This window comes from Pseudoliparis swirei, chromosome 18, assembly GCF_029220125.1.
Source record: "Pseudoliparis swirei isolate HS2019 ecotype Mariana Trench chromosome 18, NWPU_hadal_v1, whole genome shotgun sequence".
Lineage (NCBI taxonomy): Eukaryota > Metazoa > Chordata > Actinopteri > Perciformes > Liparidae > Pseudoliparis > Pseudoliparis swirei.
Window position 1 is genome coordinate 18048439 of NC_079405.1, and position 25260 is coordinate 18073698.

General features: G+C 41.4%; 3 protein-coding genes across 8 annotated transcripts; 1 reads left to right on the forward strand and 2 right to left on the reverse strand.

Annotated features, from left to right (window-relative positions):
• Positions 1 to 2263: 2263 nt before the first annotated feature.
• nab2 (NGFI-A binding protein 2 (EGR1 binding protein 2)) lies at positions 2264 to 9264 on the reverse strand. 3 transcript variants are annotated; one of them, XM_056438475.1, is made up of 8 exons: positions 8636 to 9264; positions 8279 to 8367; positions 7065 to 7984; positions 6784 to 6917; positions 5705 to 5756; positions 5454 to 5568; positions 5165 to 5350; positions 2264 to 3133 (listed from the first exon to the last, which is right to left on the reverse strand). In XM_056438475.1, the coding sequence occupies exons 3-8, from the start codon at positions 7971 to 7973 to the stop codon at positions 3036 to 3038; spliced, it is 1494 nt and encodes a 497-aa protein (XP_056294450.1). In that variant the 5' UTR covers positions 7974 to 7984; positions 8279 to 8367; positions 8636 to 9264; the 3' UTR covers positions 2264 to 3035. The 3 variants fall into 3 exon arrangements, with proteins under 3 accessions (XP_056294450.1, XP_056294449.1, XP_056294451.1); XM_056438474.1 differs by having other exon boundaries at positions 8569 to 9264; XM_056438476.1 differs by lacking the exon at positions 2264 to 3133 and having other exon boundaries at positions 5266 to 5350; positions 5439 to 5568; positions 8569 to 9264.
• Positions 9265 to 10382: 1118 nt separating this feature from the next.
• dnajc14 (DnaJ (Hsp40) homolog, subfamily C, member 14) lies at positions 10383 to 19304 on the forward strand. 3 transcript variants are annotated; one of them, XM_056438471.1, is made up of 7 exons: positions 10383 to 10451; positions 11825 to 13256; positions 13385 to 13491; positions 13962 to 14081; positions 14216 to 14376; positions 15093 to 15195; positions 16266 to 19304. In XM_056438471.1, exons 2-7 carry the CDS (start codon positions 12036 to 12038, stop codon positions 16588 to 16590), a joined length of 2037 nt encoding a protein of 678 aa, XP_056294446.1. In that variant the 5' UTR covers positions 10383 to 10451; positions 11825 to 12035; the 3' UTR covers positions 16591 to 19304. The 3 variants fall into 3 exon arrangements, with proteins under 3 accessions (XP_056294446.1, XP_056294447.1, XP_056294448.1); XM_056438472.1 differs by lacking the exon at positions 10383 to 10451 and adding an exon at positions 10743 to 10812; XM_056438473.1 differs by lacking the exon at positions 10383 to 10451 and having other exon boundaries at positions 10823 to 13256.
• An 839-nt stretch (positions 19305 to 20143) lies between these two features.
• Positions 20144 to 25164, reverse strand: inpp1 (inositol polyphosphate-1-phosphatase). Of its 2 annotated transcripts, none has more exons than XM_056438478.1 (6): positions 24910 to 25164; positions 24054 to 24259; positions 23916 to 23976; positions 22243 to 22443; positions 21953 to 22127; positions 20144 to 20773 (listed from the first exon to the last, which is right to left on the reverse strand). In XM_056438478.1, exons 2-6 carry the CDS (start codon positions 24255 to 24257, stop codon positions 20281 to 20283), a joined length of 1134 nt encoding a protein of 377 aa, XP_056294453.1. In that variant the 5' UTR covers positions 24258 to 24259; positions 24910 to 25164; the 3' UTR covers positions 20144 to 20280. The 2 variants fall into 2 exon arrangements, with proteins under 2 accessions (XP_056294453.1, XP_056294454.1); XM_056438479.1 differs by having other exon boundaries at positions 24905 to 25164.
• Between the last annotated feature and the right edge of the window lie 96 nt (positions 25165 to 25260).

The window sequence follows — 25260 nt, forward strand, 5'->3', positions numbered from 1 at the left end:
TTTTTTGTAATTTGCTGACTCCACAAATTAGATCCGAAAGAATATTTAATATTTGAATGCAGATATGCAGAGACTTTCTAATTTTATTAACAATGTTCCTGCTGTTTTTTATATGTTTGATGTCAGGCATTTAACTAATCAGCTGTCTGCTGCTCAGCTCTGTGTTACTGAGGGAAATGGGGCTAAAAATAGACTAAAAGCTGTATCTCCCTATTAGTGGTGCTGACAGCGGATTGACGATGACGGTACCCTTCATCTACTGCCACAGTGACTGTTGCTCTTACAATCACAGTACAGAAAACCAACATGGATATGCGCTTGTGTAACCAATAAGATAAAAGGAACCTTTCATAGTTTCACTTTTCATCAGTTTGAGCATATGACCAGATGTCTTTTAAATTGGACCTGTGGTGGAGGAGGTACAATTCAATATGACTCAAGAAGAGTCTACAGCCAGCAGTGCTTTGAGCTTTTGATGTTGATATTTAATAGCGGAGTTTAGCGCATCAACTTCTAACAGTAGCTGATCCTCCTCTGTTGCTCTCCTGAAGGTTTCTTCACTTTTTTCCTTGTGAAAGGGTTTTTTCTATTTCTTGGGAGTTTTTCCTGATCTGATATGAGGTCTTGGGACAGGGATGTCGTCTGTGTACAACTTTGTAATTTGTGATAAGGCTATACAAAATAAACTGAATTGAATTGATTAGCAAAAAACACAAAGTGATGGGGATGTCATAGCTTTGCAGGAATTTGGCCATAAAAGTGTTAGATCAACAAAGATTTTACCACCATCGGGTAACATTTTTGATCATCCTTAAGACCAAGAATGTCTCCACCTAATTTCATGAAACTCCACTCAATGGTTGTTGAGCTATTTCAATAACAAACTAAACTGTTGTCCTCAAGGTGGCGCAAGAGGAAAAGTCAATGTATCCATTCAGTAGCGTTCATCCATCAAAGCCATCAAATAATTGTTCTGTTATTTCAGTCTTGATCGAAACTGAGCAATCAATAGACACTTCTATTCCAAGAAAAAAAGCAAAGCTTAATTAGAACATTTAACTTTTTAAACACTTTGGACTCAAACTTGTATATATTTGTATTGCACACACAGTAAAACAGTGAACAGTTGTGGTTTTCATCATACAAAAGCTTGAGGTTGTTTGATGTTTGGATTTTAACTTCTCCATCTAAAAGTCAAGCGATGCAGGGTGTGTGGATGTGTGGGTGTGTGTGAGCGTTGATGACATCGCTGGTACAGGTGAGTCATGCCGGCTTTGAGGCTGATCAGTGCAGAGCGTGAGTGCAACAAACCAGACGACAGCAGAGGTGTTGCTGCCCATGTGACGCAGTTCCTGCAGCCTCTTCCACACATCAGAACTGCCAAGAAAGAAGAAGTCTTTGTGGAATACAATGCAACACACTTTAAGCAATAAAATAACATTTATTGAAATGTAACAAAATAAATTATCTGTTTTGCAACAAAACAAACTGAGGAGGTTACTAATGCTCAGGAGACAGGCAGGTGTAACTGATGCACAGCGGGCTACCTTACGGACACACTGTGATTAAGTATACACAAGCCTTGTCGTTACATAAAGTCTGAATACATTGTAAACATTTTAAACAGGGACACATATAGGCTGATGAATCTGCAGGAGCTGCTGTATCAGGAGTCAAGCACCACGAGATGTCAATCTGTAAACCTCTGCATGTGTGTTTTTTTAATGTCTAAAGCTTAGTAATGAAAGATTAATCACCGTAAGGAATTAGTCTTAAAGGACTAAAGAGAGAAACTGACATACGATCCATAATTAATATTTTAGACTACAGAAATCCTCCCAACAACACGCTGCTATAGGTTTCCGCTCAACCTAAATAAAATTGCATTAAAAATCAACAATAATCACGAAATTGTTTGAGAATGCTGTGGTAAATATTTTTCATTCTTTAAATCTTGCTAATTCATTTTTAATATAGTCTCTTCACAGGCTGCACAGTCGCACCTTTTGGGAGCAACAATAAAGTAAAGATGAGTGCCGCTGACGACAGCCAGCATCCTCCCTGCTGCTCGGCCCTGGAGCAAGACCCTGGAGCTGATACTGAAAGCTGATGTGTAGAGAGGCAACTGAGAGGTCAACTGTCGACTGGACACAATAAAGTATCAGTGTTCTTATTTAGGTGTTCTGTGTACTTTTTCACATGATTCAAGATAATGAAAAGCATGAAGTATTGTCTCTTACAAAACAGAATTTCACTTGCTAGTGCAAAATATTAGCGAAAGTTGTGAGGGAGAGGATGATGAAGACCTTTAATCTTTTTTTTAACCCTCAGGAATGTGTTTTCAAGGACAAAAGGTCAATAAACCCGACAGCGGTTTAATTGTACGCTCCGGGAAATTTAGATCAGCATGTGCCATTCATTATTCCATTGATGTAATCGTAAAGTATACGCTGACTTAAAAAAACACAACATCTATTTTTCCTGAGAGCAAAGAGCTGCTGAAAGTGTTATAAAATATTTTTGGGGGATTCTGAGTTGCTGAAAATGTACATAAGTTTCCTTGACATACTCCAGTATGTTACTGAAGAAAGTTGTCAATTTTTAAGTAGCAGTGCCCCCTGCTGTGTCGAACCCATCTGAAACAGGTGGCCCTGTTAACACACGGAACTATAAATGAACTGACTAACTCAATAAAATAAGTTTTTTCCTGATAACATCTGCACATTATTCCACTATCAGCCAAAATCTGCAGGATTTGTAGAAAGAAAATCAACAAAAGGTTTATCCCCTAACCATTTACTGAACATAAAGTAAAATCAGAACATTTCTGATCCAAAATGTCATTGTTTAGGAGTCACTGCAGGTTCATGAGATCAGTGGCTGGTAAATTTGGATAATCACTGCATTGATTTGGAAATCGAAAAGAGTCTTCTCTCTCATCAGATGTCGGCATCAATAGCAGCCAGTCGAGCAGACTCTGAGTGGAGTTCAGTGGCAGGCCTGAGGACAAGTTCCCTGACAAAATATGAGCGCTTTCATTTCCCCCGGTGATTAGAGTCGTCTTTGGTGATGCAAGGGCTGCTGCTCCTGCATGCTGTTATCAAGCTCCGCCTCTCCACTTTACTGTCATGCTCTGTGGAGAAAGGTACAATTTACAATGATACCTGGTATGGAAATTTACTTTTAAATCACTCAAAGAACAAATCCTAGTTAAGAGAACCAATGAAAAGTATATAAAGAGCTCAAACTGCGATCCCAGCCTGAAGCATTAAGGTCATGAATGGATCTACTGTCTGTTACATCTTCTGTAAAGCTACTGTGTGCTGTGTCAACTAGCTTTATGAGTTTTTTCATCCAATATTTTTGTTAAATGCTTTAAATGCAAGATGAACAGCATCAGAATGACCAGACTGAGTTGTTATCATACTGATGCAAAGGCGGTTCAAATATGTGAAGATGCACAGTAAGCAAGATGCAACCAGTGTTTTGAGACTTTTGAACAATAGTTTGGGGAATTCAGCGGGAAACTCTCCTACGTGCAGTGAAGTTATTGTGGTGTGTATGACCAACCCAAGCTGTCGGATAACAGAACGTCTCCAGTATCAAAAGTTTGATTAATCTTCGGCTGCTGATACAGGTGTGATGCAATCAACAAATCAAGTGGACAAAATGGGAAGTAAAATCAAACAAGAAGTTGTTGTTCATGGTGTATTTATATTATAACAATTATGTCTGATGGGTATTCATTAATTTGCAAGAAAAGTTCTAAACGTAAATACCTCTTAAAGTGTTTCACAACTCAGTGATTTTTAATTCACTGACTATTTAAAAACCAAGACAAACTGAGGGAGATCGACGTCAGAGAGGAGACGTATGTCATTTTTGTTTGTTTTCGCAGTCCTTTTGGTAGAGGGAGAAGATATTTAAAAAAGACTGTGCCATTTCCCCTGCCCACAGTTTTTTATTTTTGTACACTGTCGCTTGGTGAGTCAATGCAACGCCCCTCCAATTACCTCCCACTCCTTCACCCCCACGCCCATCCATCCCGCCCTTCAGCCCACGCACCCAACACACTCTGACGTCAGTTGCTGCTGAAAGAGAGAGGAGGGTGGGGGGTCCGATTCTGCTGCCCTCAGAGTACTTCCTATCCCTCCCCTCCCTCCCCGCCCCCTCATGTCTTTGCTGGCTTTCTTCTCCTCGCTTCATCTCTTCGACTGGCTATCACAGCACAGAACGACTAACTTGCCCAGATCACTTTTTTTCTTTCTGGTGAGAAGCTGTGATGCATCAGAAAAATGCAACAGTAACAGGGTATTAAAGAAGTGCTATAACAGTGTAACACCCCCTCCTCTCACTCTTTTCCTCACTCTATATCTCTCTACACCTCCTTCTGTTTCCCCTTCTAACTTCTATCCTCTCTAATTTACAGTCTGGTGAAGTTCAGCTGTGCATGGTAAGAGGCGTCACCTCAGAGAGATTGTGACTCACTACAGTGCAAGCTGTAGAGCTATACATTATTAATTGTTAGAAAAGGTTAAAAAGTCTGTCCATCTACTTGCTTTCTTTTTACCCCCCTCCCAGATTACAACTTTAATAAATAGTTTAATATTTTGGAAAATAAGCATTATTACTTTCAGAGTCAGATGTGAAGATTGACACCACTCTCGTAATGTCTGTACATTAAATATGAAGGAAACGTCGGCAGACGCTGAGCTTAAAGATTGGAAATGGGGAAACAGCTGGCCGGGCTCTGTCTGAGGGTAACTCAATCACCATATTAACACATTAATCTCTTATAACGTTATTCTGAAACTGCTTCTAGCCAAGAAATAATTGAGCATATAAACAAATAGTTTTTTCTCTCACATAAACAAACATGATATAGCATGTCAATATGTGAGTTATACAGAAGCCGATAAGTGGATCTTGTTTTGGTCAGAGGCTTATTTACAGTCTTTGTGTTATGCTAAGCTAACTGGCTGCCTTATATATATCATTCAAATATAAGTTTTAGTATTCATCTAACTCTGCCACAAAGTAAAAAAAGTATATTTCCCAAAATGTCAAACTTTAATCTTAAAGTTGGACAGATATTACAAAATAACTTTTTATTGTGTTCGTCATTGAAGACATATTATTGTTAAGTCATTATTGGAAAAGTCACCTGTAGGGTGTGTTCTCTCTGACCCTAGGCTGATCTTGCCAGCCCGGTCATGTGACACCATCCGAGCCAATCTCAACCCTTCATCCATTAGTGTTTGCTGTATGAGTTGGCGACTCCAGTTGGCAGGGTTGGACGTGTCGGTGTGGGGACGGGGGGACGCAGACTGGTTGCACTGTGAGCCGATGTCTAAGAGGATAGACAGATTTAGGTGTAAATGACATTTGACTGAAGACCAGTTTTCAGGTCAGACAAAAGAAAATCTTGTACGACATACATCAGAAGTCTTTACCATGAGACACACTGTCCACGCTTTCTGCACATAAGCCGTCGTCATCTTCCCTCTGGGTCAAGCCCTCCGAGCCCTCAACTCCAAGAACCAACGACACACTCTCAGGCACGATTACCTAAAGCACATCACTGTCAATATAATGCTACTGACCCACTTCAAATCACTGACAAGTGACCTGAACTTTGGCTACGTTTACACGTTAGAATCACACATTCATCCATTAGGAGTTACACTGAATGTTGTGGACTCACCTCATATCTCGCTCTCTTCTGAGACATTACACTGCTCTCATCTGCATTTGTCCTGCAGGAAGAAAAAAAGTCGAGCCAATTGAACATGAAGATTTGGTCTTGACCTTGGAACATGTTATTTGACCAAAATAAATCTTGCCTCATGGTCCACTTTTGAGTTTTTGCAAAGCTTTCAACTGCAATATCTTCATCAGCAGATGGAGGTTGAAGTTTAAGAAATATAAGCCAGTAATGGACCTTGATTTAAGATTTTCTTTTGTGAAATCAAGCAAGTTGTGTTGTACAAGATGCAGCAAGAGAAAATAAGTCACACGGAACACAACTTTTATTTAACTTGTGAAAAGCTCTTTAACATAAGCACATCAACTGCGTATTTATCGGAATTATTTATATGCAAATATATATTCTGGATACCTTTTGTAAATATTTGAATATCATGTGATAATGAGCACGAGGAAGACTTTTGTCTTCGCATTCATGTGTTTGGTCTTAATCATTTGACTAAAAAATATGAAAACATTTAATAACATCTCGAATTAAGACTGATAAACCAGGGCATTTGAACACTGATTACATCTAATATATGACAAGTGAGTGCTTTTATGTTACTTTCTGGAGTTCATTATTTATAAAGGAATTGATCAAAGAAACTGTTGGTATTTACTTTCAAAAAGATTAGCGGAAAAATATTTTGTGCAAGTTCACAAGGACAGAGGGGTATTCCTGTGTGGCTCTAAAGTTAGCTCGATATACTAACACTACAGAGGTTGAAGTTCAATTCCCTTTGTGATCTGAACCAGGTTCATTGACTAAATGAATGCACTGGTGGAAAGATGACTCATACGTGCTTTTTGATTTTATTTTTTTCAAAATGTTTCTTATTATAAGAAGATGCAACTCTACATAATATTTTAAGAGTTGCCATTTCGCTGAGGAGGGTGCAGACTTAAATCCAAACTATTTTTCTCACAGATTCTTTTCTTAAGATAGAGGAGCAAACAAGACACCGCAGGTGTGAGGTGTTTTGGTCACTGGTTGCTGGTGAACAGATCTCTCTGCTCTAAAGGCAGTGCCCCTACCTTGCATGCTTTAGTGTGGAGGTGTAGGCACATTTTCTCGCCACCTGCCGAGCCAAAGAAAAGAGCTCCACCCGTCTCAGCAAAAGGGCATTGTCGCGCATACAGAACTGGGCTGCAGCTTCATTGATGATCAACTGAGGAGGAAAAGCACGGAGTGAAGGAGGGACAGACACTGTGACAATATGCAAACAGAGAAATCACATACTTTTGTTTGAAATGTATATTCATGATTACAACTACCTTCTTGATTACATCTTTGTTCTTGTCTTTGGTGCTTTTACCTCATGATGTGTGAGCTGCTTCCCCTCTCTCCTCTTGGAGTCAAAGCGGCCATAAATGAGACTGTACTTCCGGATCTCTTCTTCTTTGTTCACATCCTGGGACCCCATTTTGAAGATGTGTCCCACAGCCTTTGCCATCTTCTTGTTCATCCTAAGCAGAGTATTCACCTCAGCAGTATCTGACCTGGGTAGAGTCCTGAGGAGCCTATCCACGCTCTCCACCACTGCCCCCGCCGTCTCCCCATCCAGCTGTCCTCCGGGCCAGGCTGAGAGGGCCGACAGGGCAAATGAAGCAGAGGGGCTAGGAGACGTGGAGGGACCTGGATGACACGTTGACAGCAGAGGCGGGCTGGGTGGCTCCTCCTCTAGTCCAGATGCAGATGCTAAGTTGCAGTTTCCCTCAGGCTCTGGGCTGAGCCAGTGTGGGTCCATAGGAGAGAGTTTTTCCCTATAGTGTGTGTCTGGCGGCTGAGGGGAAGCCTGAGAGCAAGGGCTTCTTGGACTTCCACTGTGCATTGGAGTAAGACACGCCCGATCTTCTCTTTCGCACGGTGATCCTGGCTGCCCGTTGCTCACACACTTCCTGGGCCCGCCTGCTGATCCACTGCCCGTCCCATCCACTTTGAAGAGTGGAATGCCACCGAGAGGAACGTTGGAAACGGGCTGGCTAAAAAGGGCAGGGTTCGCCGCCCAGTCTCGGAGGGCCTTCTGGAGCCTACGCACATGCAGTGGCTTGGTGGCCATGCCAACTAGTGCCATGATCTCAAGAAACTCCTCCTCTGCTGCCTCACAGAGCTGCTGCACATCATCACCACCCTGCTGGATGAAGGTTTCATAATAGGCCAGCAGGTTGGCCCTCTGCAGCACCCGATAGAGCTGCAACTCCCCAAGTGTGCGTGGCAGAGACATGGCACACAGCTCTGGAAAGTTTAGGCAGGAGAAAGTAAAGACATTAAACTGCACGTAGAGAAATCTTGTACAAGTTATTTATTTAGATAAAGATTTTGCCATTCTTCACTGCACCTGTATAGACCAAAGTAATTGATCTTGAGGAAGCATTCATACAAATAGATGAATACAGGAAGTAAATGCATGCCTTGGAGCAGAATAGTTGAGCAGAATAGTTTCTCCGATAGGCAAACTAGTTTCAAAAAGTTTTTTTAAATTTAAGATCTCAATTGACTGATGTTTGAGAACATATGAACACCCCATACCTTTTCAGGTCAAGTAGACTGATGCAACGTGTTTTAACCGAAAGATGTCCCTCCCAATCACCGATGTCACACGTCCTCCCGGAGTGAAACTGGTAAAGAAATTTTAAAAAACCAATGCCGGCTGATCGATGAGACAATAGCACGAACCATTTAGATTACACTATAGTATAAACACTTTGATTATCGGCTCGAGCTCAGAAAAAAACATCGACAAGAGGCAAGTAGTCCTATTCCTGAGCCAGATGTTCGCAGAAACACAAATCGCAATTGTTATCCAATTTGTTTCTTACCCAGTTACCGATTGTCGAAAGCTTCCCCGTCTCAGATTGCGTAGTAAATCCCTTTTGCGTATCGTACCTCGTCTGAAATCACTGGCAGAAATCCTCCTCCAGCGCAGCGTATTGGTTGCTGGCTGCCCTGACTGTGTGGGCTGGAGAATGACGGGGGCGGACTGCAGCACGCCATCTGACCGAAAAAGAGCCTTCCTCTCCCGGCAGAGAGGCGGCTTTCAAATTGGAGATGTGGGTGGTAGTGGCGGGGGCTTGAAATTAACCCTCTGCGTCTCCAAGATGTGTCTTTTATGCAGAAGCTGTAGGGGGTTCCCAGCGTTTCGCCATGAGAAAGATTCCTAAACAAGCAGTCAGAATCAGCAACACTATAGACTTATTTAGAGACCCATGAATGTGAAAGCTGTGGATTTTTTAATGGTGGTCGTAAATTAGTTCAGGTGAAACGCAGTCGTTACTTTTTTCTGTGGTATTTTGTTTATGGTTTACGAATTTAAATAGCCAATTTAACAAAAATGTGTTTGTAAAATATTTAACTATAAGTTAACCTCATGTGATGTTGAATATGGCTAACTCTCTGCCATGCAGGATCAGCACCTGCAAACATACTGCTTTCACTTTTGCCTGAAGCATATATCATTGACTGCTCTGTGCACCTTTAATTTATATATGTGTTACATTATATTCTTAGGCTATTTGCTTAAGATGCCACATCACATACACACAGTGACTGCACACACATGACATTTATTGTGCATCTATTCTTCTCTTGCAGTTTGAGGGTTAACTTACCAGGTTTCAAGATTAAAACACAACAGTAAATGCCACCATCGTACATAAACATATAAATCATGTTCATTGAGATCTCTGTCTTTGAGTACGTTTACTGCTTACATTGTGTTTTGTCTATATTTGCTAAATAATGTTCAGCTTTATAGATTAATGTCAGGATTTAGTTTGCAGGATAAGGTTTGGCTGAGTGGGAAGTCAAATACAAAAACTGGGGAAAATACCATTATCTTTGCCTTAAAGAAGATGAATCGAGTTGAGCAAGTATGTACATCCAAACAATAACCAATCAATTATATAATTAAAAGGGACATTGGAGAAAAAAATTAACTGGTGCAATGTTTGATACATTGTTTTGTTAAGTAAAAGCCTCACAATAGAGTTATTGACCAGTTGATATAGATATGGAGAAGATGTGCATGATGTCATAGTAATTACTTTCCCCCAACCATTGGGTTGTAGGTAGGGTTTGAAAACTCCGTAGCAAAACACAGGACTGATCAAGTGATTTCCTAACAATGTGTAAAGGTCTTAACAATGCACCTTAGGGGCCTTATGATGTCAATACAAGCAAATGCCTTTCTCAAACAGTTGCAAGCACACTGTTGTCTTTGATAAATTTCACATGTATTTTGTAGAACTAAGAGTTCCCTTAAATGGACATAATAAGGGACCTTGACCAAACTAAATTGTCAGGCTTATCCTAATGTTTTTTGTAATGTTGTATTTAAGGCTCTGGGTATTACTCAAGCTTCCTGAGATTTATAAAAGGATGCGGGCTGTTTTAAACTCTATACCTGATTTACCAGAATGGGTATAGTGAAATAAGATCTACTAGATTTGTAAAGGAAAATCTGTGTTTTAGATGGCAAGATTGATTCTTTATTATCAGCATTACCACGAAATCAATGGGCGGCAGTAGAGGATTTCCGAGTTGTTTGCCGTCAGTTGACAAACCACGAAGAAGAAGCAGCAGGAGGAGGAAGAAGAAACTGGAAGAAAGTAGGAAAAGGAGCAGGAGAAGAAGAAGTGGCTAAAAAAACAACACAGGCACTTGGCTGTCTGTTAACAAACAAGGTTACACAGTTATCTAAGAGGTATATACGACATGTAGTTTTTTGAATGCAAAATGCAAGTAATTTTCCTTCTTTATGGTGCGGTCCGGTGTCCAAAACATGTCTTAGCTTGTTCGTCAAACCCCACAGAAAGGGGATATTAGCTTGTCCAGCTCGCTGCTGGCATTAGCTAACAGTCTGCTCGGCTTGCTGTCTGCTAGCTCAAGACGTAAACAGTGTGCGGCTGTGCTGTCGTTTAATCTTCGCTTGAGACCTTATTAAGTCGAGATGTTGTCAGGTTATCCAGCCAGAGGAGAGCTAATTATAGCGCCTGTCCGTCATCCTGCTGCTTCACGCTAACTCCCTGACTGCCTGCTAACATTAGCCGCCTCGCAAACAACTGGTAACCGAGTGCTGTCAGAGTTACATTCAGCGTGTTCTCAATCGAGTCAGTTCGTCGATTCACTGTTTTGTAAACTGCTCTTCTCGTTGTTCATCGGTTCTGAAACGTGAAACGTTTGTTCATGTTGCTAGTTTTGGAAAGCACCGAGCTCTTTGGCTCGCTGAATGTAATGTCTCGTGCGCTGTTACCCGCGCTCGTGTTAAAGCAAGTTATATTGTCTTAATTTACGTTTCCTCTACAACAACTGAACGGATACGGCCATGCAGCTCCATACCATGTTTATAATGTTAATCATTAATTAATGACACGACTATCCGTGCTTGGTTTATTATTTATTCAAGAAAAGCTTCTCGTGAAGTTATCGTGAACTCTGGGCTCACTCCAATGTATCGCCTCATCACAGTACTGGTAGAAGCAGGTGGAAGTAAAACTACGAACTATTATTTTCGATTTGTCAACTGTTAATCAAATGTTGAGTATATGCCGTTATATGTCACAGTTATGGTCTGTTTGAACAATCGTACAACTCAGAATATATTCAGTTTACAATGACACACAACTGAGAAAAGCAGCGCATCCATATATTATTAGAGACTGGAACCAGTGAATGTTTGATAAGTAAATTTGAATTTAAAATCCGTTTTTGGTAATTTCTGTTGATCCACCAATCAGGTAATCGAGTAACCGTTTCATAGCTTTATCTTTTATTGTGGTACGTGTCATTTTATATTGCTAGATTCATAACATGCACTGTAATACAGTATATATTTTTTTATCTTAAATTGAGAAACAGTCAACAATAACTGTCAGTGGCTGTTGTAAAATATTTTTAAAATGGCTATTTCATCACATCGATACAAAGATTGGAAGTCCAGTATCAACAATGGTCTCACCATCTTATTGATAACCCCTTTTGTGGAACTTGTTTTGTGATATGAATGACGAATGATAGAATCACATGTCCTCATTTATTTCTGCTTATTCACAATGAATTCTACGTGTTGCTTTTCAGGTAACAACCGGATGCATGATGTGAGGTGTGTAAAAACCTGTTGACACCTGAATGTGGCTGCTGATATGGTGGACCAGAGATTGACGCTCAGGAGCCCCCAGTCTCACCTTTTTATGAGAGCCTGGGGCAACTTTTGCCACCGATTATGGATCTAGATTTTCTTCTATGAGATTCGATTTCACAGCTCTTCAATCAAACAGCTGTAAGGAACATGGAGCGAGAAGCAGCTGAAAAGGAGATGGATGGCGTTACAGATGCTGATGAGGAGATCCCTGATGGTGATTCCATCTCAGTAGCTGAGTCTAATCAGTGGGAGGCCAAACAGACTGATGATGAATGTGAGAAGGAGGAAAAAGAAGCCTTTCTCAAATCTCAGGACACCTCAAATCCAGCCCCTCAACAAGACTCTACAATTGGTGAAGCAGAGTATTGTGGATCTACAGAGGCCAAAGAGGATACGGAAGAGGCTTCAGATGGGTTTGAGCATGACGATACTGCAGATCATGAGAACCCACATGTTATAAATCAAGAAGAGGATGAAGCTGCAAAGGAGCAACACATGAACGGGGAGTCTGGTTGGAGGAACATGGGGCCAGGACGGAGATGCAAATTGAGGCTCAGTGGATCAGTTTCAGAGCAGAGCACTCCAAGTGCATTCTCCTCCATTCAAAAAGGCAATGTAATGTCGAGTGGTGGGCGGCACAAGCAGACCCGGAGACGTAACCATCACCACCACCAGCAGAACCGAGGCCGCAGGCGGACAGGCAACCAGCTTGTCTTAGCTTTCAAGGAGATGCTGTCAGAGTCTCTGAGCTTCTGGTGCATCTCCTGCGTCCACATGATGATTGAGATTATTGTCACATTAACTCACAATTGTGGAGTTGGTGTGGAGACTGGAGGGGTGAAATTATACAACTTTGGGCAGCAGCTCCTTGTAAAGATCACGGATGTAGGAGGATTGAAGGCGGACGCGAGTCGTATTCTGAAATGGACTAAATGCACAGGAACAGACATGGCAGATAAAATCGTTCGGTCAGTAAAGTGGGTGAAAACAGCTGCCTTATCTTTTTTGAGACTTTTCTGCGCTTTGGTTATTCTCGGCTTCCAGTGGGCAAAAAGTGCGTTGGTTCGTCTTGGTGGAGAGAGGGCAAAATGCTATTGGACAGCTTTTCAGGAGTCACGGTTTTGGAAGAGGGGAGTGTCCTTGCTGGAGAGAGTGCGAGGCAGGTTTAGGAGGCATTGCCATGTTCCACCGTCAAGCCCTGACTCGCCCGGCAGAGCAGGGAGAAGCCAGCCAGGCCAGGAGCTGGAGAGACTGCTGGCCTTGGCTGAGGTACCAGAGGATGAGCTTGACCCCTTTACGGTGCTCGGTGTGGAGGTGCACGCCACTGAGGCTGAACTAAAGAAGGCCTACAGACAGCTGGCTGTCCAGGTGTGTGTAAAGTACCTGTAGCTGAGCACAAAATACAACAATTGAATAAACTAATGAATGACTTCCTACTGTATTGGAGGCTTTTTCTCCTTTTAATCTTACAGCCTTTTCCTCTGCTCTTTCTTCAGGTCCATCCAGACAAGAATAAACACCCACGAGCTGGAGAGGCGTTCAAAGTACTGAGGGCTGCCTGGGATATCGTCAGTAACCCAGAGACACGACGAGAGTATGAGTTGTGAGTACACAGAGAAACGGGACATATAAGTTCAAAAGCAAACTAAAACAAATGTCCTCAAAAACATAGATTCAGCAGCAGTAGTGGTTTTTAAAATATTTCTTTCCAGTTACATTGATGCCTAATAATATTTTTTTCATGCAGTTGAGAAGTTGTATCAGCAGTTTGGTACCAATAAATATTCTATGTTCTTATTTTTCTCCTCCTCTTGTTAGCCACCATTGTGGAGTGAACGAGCTCCACGGAGGACTCTGTCCCTGCATCATTTGTACCTAATTGAAGTGTCCTACAATTAAAACACATGTAAAATAGCAATATTAAGCAGAAATGAACTGGAACTATCCTTGGTCTATTGTTTTAAGATGTACAGTTTTTTCTTCTGAAATTATTTGCTTTAGTTGTCGTGAAGTGAGTTTGACTAAGGCGTGTGATGTTTGTGCCATAAAGCTGTCTGTTTGGTTCCCACACAGGAAGCGTATGGCAGCAACCGAGCTCTCAAAGTCCATGAATGAGTTCCTCACTAAACTGCAAGATGACCTGAAGGAAGCCATGAACACCATGATGTGCACCAAGTGTGAAGGCAAACACAAGTATGTTGCTCATCAACTGAATTAGTATATCTCAGACTGAATTTAAACATTCTGTAATTCTCACAACTAAGTAATGTATTCTGCAGTAACCTTTCACGACAGACATGTTTCCTTCGTTACCTGTGTCTTTCTAGGCGGTTCGAGATGGATCGTGAACCTGCAGAGGCCCGCTTCTGTGCCGAGTGCAACCGTTGCCATAGTGCTGAGGAGGGGGACCTGTGGGCCGAGTCCAGCATGTTGGGCCTACGTATCACATACTTTGCCTTTATGGATGGCAAGGTGTTTGATATTACAGGTGAGCATGACGATTTATCTGCTCCCCTCATCAGTAACTAAACTGTAATACATACTGTAGTTTGCAGGAGCATATCAGCATATATAGCATGTATAGCATAGATCAGCAACCACCCCATGTCGGCGCTTGCAGGTTAAAGGAATACTTGTGTTATCTTGAATACCTAAAGAAAGCATCATTTTGCTGCGTGCCTCCACAGCGAACAACAAATTAAAAGAAATAAGAAAAGTCTTGAGGTATTGAAGTAAATGGGGGCCACGCTAAACGGCACAATTATTCTACACTAAACATCTGTTTACAAACTCTCTCACAACTCGTGCAGTATGATCCAAGACTCTTTTCTGCAGTTGTATATTAATTACTTGCCAAACACATGTGTCTTTGCTAAATGCACCCTATATCTGGACGAGTCACAGTGATACACAGCACAGTGATAGTAGAACGTTTCAATGCACACTCGGATCGTCCTGCACGAGTCGTGTGAGCGTTTGAAAGCATTGCAGCAATTGACGTCAATTCATCAAGACTTTTTTCATTGCGTTTTTTGATTCTCCGTTCACTGCGGAGGCAATTGTTTCAGAATTCAAGTGATAATTGATGTAAACGTGATAATCTTGTGGGTAAAGTATCCCTGTAAAGAAAAGCTTCACAGCACGGTTTCAGAGTATTTCCTAGATGCACTTTTTCCTCAGTCATGTTTTGATGTTGTGTTTCAGAGTGGGCAGGTTGCCAGCGAATAGGCATTTCTCCCGACACGCACCGAGTGCCCTATCACATCTCTTTTGGTTCAAAAAACAACAAAGACTCCACAAGACACAGGTACGTCCCTTCTAGTGAAACAAGTATATGTTTGTTGTAGCGCCGTGGTACTATTTTGTCCTTCTCTTCCTCGTTCAAGCAGATAGTTTTAGGAAATTTTACATATCGGGAACATCTGACATAGTTTTCTTTTTTAAAATATGAAGCAAATACTAACGGCAAACTAATGAGTCCTACCTTTTAGACAAATGGTGCTTTAAAAAGTATATGATATCTAAATGTCTGAAACAATATTAGGACCCAGCTAACCAAACACCTGGGGGAAAAAATGCGTGAATTGCCCTTTAAGTAGGACCTGAGACTTCCATTTACGTTTTGATTGAAAAATAATGTTTATAAATCAAAATGCTCAATTCACAGAGAAAAGAACATCGCCCTCATTTAGAAACTGCTTTTAAATGAGCTTTAGAACTTTGGTACGGGATTGATGTCACATCGACTGTATAATGTTTATAGTGACTGTCAGTGAAGCTGACGTTATTTCCAAGCTGCAATGATGGTGCAGAGACAGTGAGAGTGCAGATGCCTAAGAGCCTGAAACACACATTAATGAATGCCGTCTGGGCTCTTTTGGGAAAGGACTTTAATGGCCCTAACCCGCAGCTTCTCGGACAGGATTAATATACGTGTGCTCGTTCAGACACGATAAGGAACATATTGTGATGTTTGAACATCACCGCATGTAAAAATGTTCTTGTAGAAACCCCAAATACAGTTATAGACCTGGAAATGAGCATGACGTGCTTTCTTTAAAGACTCATTATAATAACTTATTGTGTTTGTTTTCCTGTCGACTGTGATCAATGGATTTTCTGGAATCCGATTGTGTGTGGTGCAGGAGGGGCTTCCTCTTGTGTCGAGCACTGTTGTGATAGTGATGTTCATGAAAAATAAACCTATATTGCTGACATTTTGTATGGACTTAATGTTCCAGTAGAATATCCTTCCTCCCCAAATGCTTTGGCCAGAATTTACTCTGCTCATATATCTATGAAAGCCGAGAAGACCATCATTTCCCCTTGAGGCTCCAGCACAAAATATCTCTGTACTTTACCACTTTCCCTTTTTAGGACGCCCTCAGAGAGCGCCCCAAGTCCCACCAACCCTGCAGATTTACAAGACTTCTTCAACCGCATCTTCAAGGGAGGACCTCCTAACGACATGGCTGCCAATGGGGGCTTCTTCCCCTCAGGTGCACCCCCTCCTCACACATCTGGAGCTGGACCTGGAGCTGGACCTGGATCTGGACCTGGAGTGCCCCCCTTCTCCCCTCCCCCGAGCCAGACAGGTTTCTACAATCCGGGGGTTCCAAGGCCAGAGTCCAGCGAGACGTGGGCTGAAAGTGGCAAACCCCCCAGAAGGAGGAAGAAGGTCCGCAAACCCTTCCAGAGGTGAAGTCTGAGGAGCGAGAGAGAGACTGTATTAGGGGAGGAGCCTGTTGACTGAACAAGTATTGAAGGAGGGTTGAAGAGGTGATGGTGCTTTAGCGCTCATGTCACTAATGTTTTTTGTTGATCTTGACATTAACCTTGGCATTGAAATCCTTATTAGGATACTGTAATGAAACGTTTTATTTTCATAAATTCCTGCCAAATCTTGCAATGCATGATTTATTCACTTGTATTCTAATACTTTGGTTTAGTCACCTTTTTTCTTTTGACGTTGGTTCCAGACAGTGACACCTGAGGAGAGTTATGGATCCTTTAGTCAACACAATGAAGTTAATGCTTCACTTTGGTCACTATATTTCAGGAACGAATGGAAACTGTTTAAACTCAATACATCTGAACTAAATTTAAAGAAAAGAGCAGAAAATAATGTTTAGAGAGCTTTCTGCTTTTACAGTAAAATCAGAGGGTTAGGGGTGAATCTCTGGTCCTGCCTACAGACAGCAGGATTTCAGACATAAATAAAAGTCACCTCCATCTTTCTAGAGTAACAAACTTGTGCTCTCTAGAAATCAAGTTTCAGGGCTGAGATATCACAGAATACTAAACGAATCTGTTAAAAGGTACTGCAATATGAAGGGTTGACCATTTGTGCAGAATTAGTTATCCTTTTGCTGATATGTGGCGATTACCAGAGAATCACATCCTAGATTTATAAACTTCTCTTTTCAAGAGCCAATGAAAATGATAAAGCTTTTTTTTTTTTTTAGCTAAACTGATTCTAACGTGCTAAACCCGCCTGCTGTTTATTGTTTCAAGTTCAAATGTAAAAGCAGGAATTAGTTCAGTTGTGTTTCTGTTGAGTTTGTCTCAACTTTAAAGTGACACCTTGACATTTTAAAATGTTGATATTTCTCTGTGCCAGGTTTCATTGGAATTTTGAAGACCACATATAGTTGCTCTACACTGCCCCCTGTTGATTCACAGTGTAACCAAAAAATGGAAACATTAAATACTGAAGCAAGTCTGGCCTGTATGTAAACTTACAATGCTGTCAAATATCCCAATCAGCATTACTTTAATTAGTTAATTACTGACTGACAGAGCGCCTCAAATAAACTGACAGTTAAAAACATCATGCAATTTGCAACATTGAATAGATTCATTTCATATCGTTAATTTGAGTAATTGATGCTGCTACTTAAAAAATATACATTCCACAGTTATCTAAATTTGAACACTATTGTCATCAGCTTGTTAAGCGCCATTTGATGCTGGTGGTGATGTTGCATGGCATCTTAAGCCATGACTTCTACATCAGTGGTCAGCAAGCTCAGGATCTGTAAAACATTAGAACATGGACAAATAAACATTCATAAATAATAGTGCTATTCCTGTGGGTGTAGAGCTCAGATAGTTTTGTTTAAAATTATACATTTTCAATCTTGTTTTGCAGGCAAGGTTTTTTTTATGGTTAATACTTCCACCAAATGTGGTTCAGCTTTCAAATTGTCAGTCATAGGTTCACAAGAAATCCAGTCTAAAGCTAAACAACTGGTTTCCTTGCGTTCCAGTATGTAACAACATGGTGTCAGAAAAATTATAAGTGGTTGTATTTTGGGTTTTGTTTCTTGATATGGTTATTGCAGAGAAATAATTAATTTCATCAGCAGATCAACACAACTGAGCTGTTATTGTTTACACCTGGTATGTGAAGGTTGTGAGTGTAGTGAAATGGCAAATGTTTGTGTTAAGGCATTTGATAAAAGCTATTTTTTTATATTGATAGTTCATGGTCAATGTTTTTGTTGTGTTGAGTTGCGCATCCACCCCTGTCTTAACATCAGAGGCATTTGAACAGTCGTCATTTATTCGAAGCAGACTCCTGCAGCTGAGTGGGAGTTCTAAGCTAATGGCTCATTTGTAAATTAAGATATTTTTGGGTAGAATCTAAATGTTAAATGAGACATTTTATAAAAAAACATTTGAGTTACATCTGGAGAAACATGGCATTGTAATGCATTATTCTTTCTAGTAGTTTGAAAAGCTAAATCTTTATTGCAAGTGTTCTTTGAGCTCATTGAACCAGGACATAACGTTTCCTTTTTTCTTCCGTGTGTGCATTTAAACAGTTTCCCAGACTGGATTGAGTTGGTCAATTAAAATGGCCCTTTTTTTAATGAAACTAACTCAAAATGTAATAATTGACCAGGGTTAAAGTTGGATTGTTACCGAGTGATAATCAGAAAGAATTCAACAAAAAATACTTTGACAATTGTCACAAATGTGATATATTTTTGTCAATGTTTTTCCATCTTAAATACTTATTTTGGCTTATTTGAATATCTTAATTTTCTGCCCACCTTCAGAATAATTTTTGTTTTTAGATAGTTATAGACGGTCAAATAACTAACTCAGTCCAAACCTGGGAAACTGGATCGACAGCTACAACCACATTGAGCAGAGTGTGTTGTGTTCCACATCTTGACTTGAGGACGTATGTTAAAGGTAGCAGGTCGAGGTCAGTGAAAGAGCCAACAGTTCAGATTGATTTTCTTCTTTTCAAGTGAACAGAATATGCAGAATTATTGCAACAAAATATCTGACAATCATCAGGGTTATGAGGCGAGTTCCCTGGCTGGCAAACAGGTTTAAGATATCACTGTTGGGTTTCTTTCCCCCCGCTTACTCTGGTTTTCAAAATAAAGAGAATTTCCTATATGCACATTGTTGTTTCTGTTTTATGGTGAGAAGGCTTATACATAAATTATTTCACAATTGAATATCAAAGCTATACCATTTAAACATACACTGACAAAAAGATTACACAGCATTACAAACATCTTGGTAAGAATCAGTTTCAGTTCTTTGGAGAAGCGTGTTAGCCTGCATAGGTCCCATTCTTCATTACTACATCTGATTGTAAACCCACACTGTCACTGTTTGACTTTTCCATTCTCTGACCTTAACTGTTGGTACTTTGGCCTCAGAAAGAAGGCACGTCTACCCCTCTGCTCCTTAGAAGGAGTTATTCCAGAGAGGTGCCGGTTACTGAGTCACTCACTGACTTATACACTTGTACAGGTTAGATAGGGTGGAAAAGTTGAAATATCACTTTTCAAAACTGCACCTTAAATTCAGTCAGAAGCCGTCTAAGTCTTTTTCCTCTGGCAGTGAATTGCTCCTCAGCAGTGAGCGATGTTCCTTCTTCTAACTTACATTATCCGTCTGTCGACACACTGTCACAAAGCTATGGTTAATAAATGCTGATCAGGTCAGAGCTAAACAAAATCCACAAATAACATATTGGATCATCTCAGCTCAGAGGTCCACAGGGAAATTGACACACATTCTTATGTAGACCAGTAGCTGCAAAAAATGTTTCCTGTCACGCAACATTTTGACCTCCACTCCCTGGCGCATTGATAGATTTTTCTTTTCCAGCTCTCCGTATATTGACCACCCCAAAAAAAACTTTGAAACAGAAATTTAACAGACAGTATTTGGAAACATGATTTGGCCCAGACTGGATGCTCAGCTTGTGTGTCACACACACACACACACACGGTATCATCTATATTTAAAATATTTCAACCTGTACCCGATCCTTCTTTTTCCTACGAATATATAATGAATATGATCATATATGCAGTAATAACTGCTTCAGCTTGTGCTGTTACATCCACTGCTCTTTTAACTACAGCGTGTCTTTCAGACTGCTGATGATTCTGAGGAGCTGAGAAGAGTCTCGATAAGCCACCAGGCCTCCATGGTTAGCCCAGCGCTCTGCTCCTTTACGCTCAGGGGAAGGTTGGTGATAGGTCAGGTCTTTCTGGTGATCCTGCGCTCCAGAGCTGGACTGTAGACACTTAGTCAGATCCACCACTCCCCCTCCGAGGGCTCGGAGCAGAGCGTGAGGCGCGCAAGAGTCCCACTTGAAGGTGCTCCCCTCTGAGAGGACGTAAACATCAGCCAGGCCCTGAATGACGCACAGGATCTTGTAGCCGGCTCCAGAGGCGTACATCAGCTGGTCAGGGCCGCACACAGAGGTCAGGGCTTCCTTTACCACCTGCTTCTCACTACAGCTCAGCACCACTGAGAGCCCAGTTCCTGGTCCATCTTTTGGCCGGGATACCGAGCAGACATGAATGCTGCCACAGGACACCCCCCAGAAATGCTTCCCCCTCCAGCTGTGAACATAAATCATTAGTAGGTTGAGAATATTCTACTTGACTGTTCGAAATGCTTGCCTGTCTGTCATTTGTTGAGAGTGAACCAAAAGAATGTACCTGTACTGACTGTACAGCTAAATAACGAGCTGCAACTCCCTGTAAAGCTGAGGGCAGCTGCAGATGTAGGTGATACTCATTTAGGCTCATTTGAATATCTTAATTTTCTGCCGACCTTCAAAAAACAACCGTTTTTAGATAGTTCTAGACGATCAAATAACCAACTCAGTCCACACCTGGGAAACTGGATCGACAGCTACAACCACATTGAGCAGAGTGTGTTGTGTTCCACATCTTGACTTGAGGACGTATGTTAAAGGTAGCAGGTCGAGGTCAGTGAAAGAGCCAACAGTTCAGATTGATTTTCTTCTTCTCTTTCCAAGTTTACAGAATATGCAGAATTATTGCAAACAGATATCTGACAATCATCAGGGTTATGAGGCGAGTTCCCTGGTTGGCAAACAGGTTTAAGATATCACTGTTGGGTTTCTTTCCCCCGCTTACTCTGGTTGTGTGTAAGCTCATCACTGCGAGCAACTCCTTTCACATTGTTATTTGTACATAGTTACCATAAAAAGATCAATTTTAGCTGCGGTATGGTTAAAGGTTTTCCATGCAATACATTTCATATCATCTTGGTTACATAGTTGTTCACAAGGTTCAAAGGTTTCATTAGTAGCTAGTCACATCATCTAAACACAGACTTGAGTCTGGTCTGACTCAAACAGGAAAACGACTTTCAGTTTTAGTTGTTTGATTCCGATAAGCCCGCCGGTTTGTTTTTATAAATATCATATAGATAATACAAATGCAGCTGCAGAATATTTGCCAGAGAAAGAAAACACTCTGTGGAACCTTTTCAATGAAAGTATTCTGCCATAAAGTTCACTTTTATGATGCACATAATGTAACGTTTTTGTACACGGCGTCATCGAGGTTTGAATTAAATTGTACGTTTTAGTATTGAGCTCATGGAAAGTGGTGATGCACTTAATTGAGGTGTTTTAAGATATTCTTCCCCCTCATGTTTGTGAATGGAGATGACAAAAAGAATTTCAAAAAAATTCTCAATACCATGAAGTCTTTGACAAAACCATCATCAACTAGAAGACACATTGCAGATTTGTATTTTAAACTTACCCTCCACCTGCTGGGTCTTTGTTATTAAACGGCTGGTTGATGACGCCCATGACGGGCTCGCCTGTGCTCCGGAGATAAACCCCGATGAGGACCAAAGCACAGTGCAGCCCCGAAGGAGACAGGTGGCCCTCCACCAGCACCTCCTCTCTGCCCTCTATGTACTGGCTGGTGGCATCTTAACGGAAAGCAAGAGATAAGCGGAGACAAGCGGTTCTCACGGAGACTCAACTCTCTGCAGTGATTTCTGGAATAGTTCAGCGCATCAGACAGGAAAACAGCGAGCCTCTCACCTATGGGGTCGATCCAGATGGCGAGCTCAGAGGGGCTGAGGGGCACCGTCAGACCGTCTGTGTTGGCGTCGATGGTCGCTGGATCTTGGTGGATAGCTCGGGCCAGCAGAGATGCCGCTGTGTGGTCCCCGTCCAGCACCGTGGCCAGCAACGCTGCGGTCTCCTCCTCTGTGCCACCCACTGTGACCGTCAAGCTCTCTCCTGGGGACACAGAGTCAGCGAGGCTTCCTTTAATGACTTATTAAAAGTACTTTAAATATGTGCACAGTGCAATGTGCTGGAATACTTTTGAGCAACACACTGATGTGTTATCTTTCTATTCTGATTATTTGGATGAAAGATGCTTCACTCAGTGTGAAGTTTAAAGTGCAGATTATTACAACAAGCATATTTTCTGTGTTTTTAGTAATTAGTTTACCAATCTAAAGCTTGAGTGATACTCTTATACAGCACTTCTCAGTCTTACATTACATTTGAAAAGATTGAAAACTGCCGCCCACAACAATGACCAGATTATTTTAGTTTCGGATGACGACTAAGCATTCAGCTGCATCTCAAGACATTGACGTAAATAAATACTTAAATCAGTATAAACACACACAATTACTACACAAGTATTACTACACACTGGTTTCCTTGTTTATATTTGTTTGGGTATTAGTGGAGCACGCCTCCGGGGGCAGTTTACACGCCAGGTCACACCTCACAATCACACAGGAGTGTTGTCTCAGTGGAGATGTAACGGTTCTTACTATAAAGACACAATTAAACAGCACAAAATAATAAGCTCGATTCTATATATATATATATAGCACAAGTAACACAGCAAACACAACTCCAGCAATTTGGAAGAAGCAAGCAAAAAAAAGATAAACCAAAAGGAATGCACGTTAACCCTTGTGTTGCCTTCGGGTCATTTTGACCCGATTCAATATTTAACCCTCCTGTCGCCTTCGGGTCAATTTGACCCGATTCAATGTTTAATGTCGGTGTTCTTTCGGGAGTCAACAAACAAACATAAAGTACCTCACACTTAAACTTGGAAAACAATATTAATTCTAATAATTTTCTGGAGATTTTAATAGCTGGGGTCATATTGACCTCAAGGGTAAAATATGTTAGTAAATATAAAGGTAACAGGAGGGTTAAACATTGAATCGGGTCATATTGACCCGAAGGAGACAGGAGGGTGAAACATTGAATCGGGTCAAATTGACCCGAAGGCAACACAAGGGTTAAGAACACATTGTGGTTATTGGTGTTGGACCGGCCTGGAAGGAGTTTTGATGAGAATGCCCCTGTGGGACATCTGGGACCTTGGGCAGGTGCTCGCTTTGGTATCCAGGATCGTTTGCACACACACCTTCACCATTGAGATGTATTTTACACTCCTCCGGATTTCCGGAAGGACATTTAAAATTTAAATCAGATGCAAATCTGAAATTCAACCATTGTAGAAAACTGGACTCTGTGCCAGATTGATAATATTCCCATGCATGACTCTAACTGACACAAGAATATGGACTCAGTGCATACCTTAAACAACCAGCTACAAACAGGACCGATCAGATTAGGACAAACTAAAGTCTGCTTTAATCTTGAAGTAATTTACATCCAAAGTAAACAACAGACCATGAACATGTAGTGTGTTAAGAATAATATCAAGTCATTACCAAGCCCATTTTCAAATTTGTTGGACTCCTCTCCATGAATGAAGTCAGCCATCTCAGGGAACTGTCCAAAGAAAAGACAGCACACAATTACAATCCAACTCCAGTTGATTCAAACAGTCCACACTTGACTTCTCCTACCTGAGCACCAACATCATGCCGGATCATCTCCTGGATCACCACATCGGCAAGCGTCTTGAAGTCCTGGACGAACTTCTTGTTCTTGTCATCTCCGGTCTTCTCTTGAACGAGGAGCTGAAACAGGGGAGCCTCCTGTCTGCAAACCCGAGCCACATTCCCTGCTTTCTCAGCCACCCGGAGCAGCAGTCTCAGCAGATCAGCCATTCCTGAACAGAGAGAAAAGAAGAGAAGGTTTAGGAAACATGAAGGTGGAAACTGTGTGTGTCTAAGAGAGAAAAGGACATGAGGCAGGTCACACGCACATAGCGAGCCAATTATAGCCTCATAATGAAAACAGGGCATTTCTAAAAAAGATGTGTGAGGGAGGGATGTGGTTTCAGGTATTTGCATGCGAACCATCACATCGTCTCTGCTGAAGTCAAATGCCTTACTTCAGTAATCACAATGTCCAAATAATTATTTGTAGAGCATGACAATATTACTATACAACAAAACTATCATTGTACAGTGAACACCTGGGTTAAACATACCATAATGTACCTACTTGGTATCACCTACACACTGCTCAGTGCTATTAGTAATGTCAGAGGAATATTATAGTAGCTTTATGTTAGCAGAGGATGGAAAAAAAGGCCTCCGTTAAAACTAAATAATGTAGATATGGTTGTTTTTACTCGTAACTGTATCCAACTTTACTCCAGCCAGTTAACTATTTCTAGTTAACCTACTGGTCTTGACGTCCCCGTGAACACTTTTGCTCGGGTTTAGCTTCGCATGTAGGATCTTAGACAATGTGGAAAATGAGTTATAAATGCCAGTGGACAAAAAAAACACTGTAAAATGATTGAGACCTCACCAAAACCAGGTAACACAGCGCTTATTTTCCTCTCGTCTGTCGCTTTCGGTCGATGCCCTACAGTCACCCAGCTCGGATGATTTAGTGCGAGAGGACGTAGAGTTTCAGTCAAACAGTGGTATTAAAAACGCCCAATTGACACTGACATCTGTCTGCTGGTTTCTTTGCGTCAGTGCGAGTTCCCTCTCGACGGAAGGGCGGACACATCTCACATCTAGGCCGACATTCAAAGGGTGGAGTCAGGCGCGTAACCGGAGAGCGCACCGTGAGCTCTTTAAACATGGTGCGGATAACAGGAAATGCAGCAGCGCTGCGTTCAATGTGAATGGGAAATTCAAGATTCCGATGTCG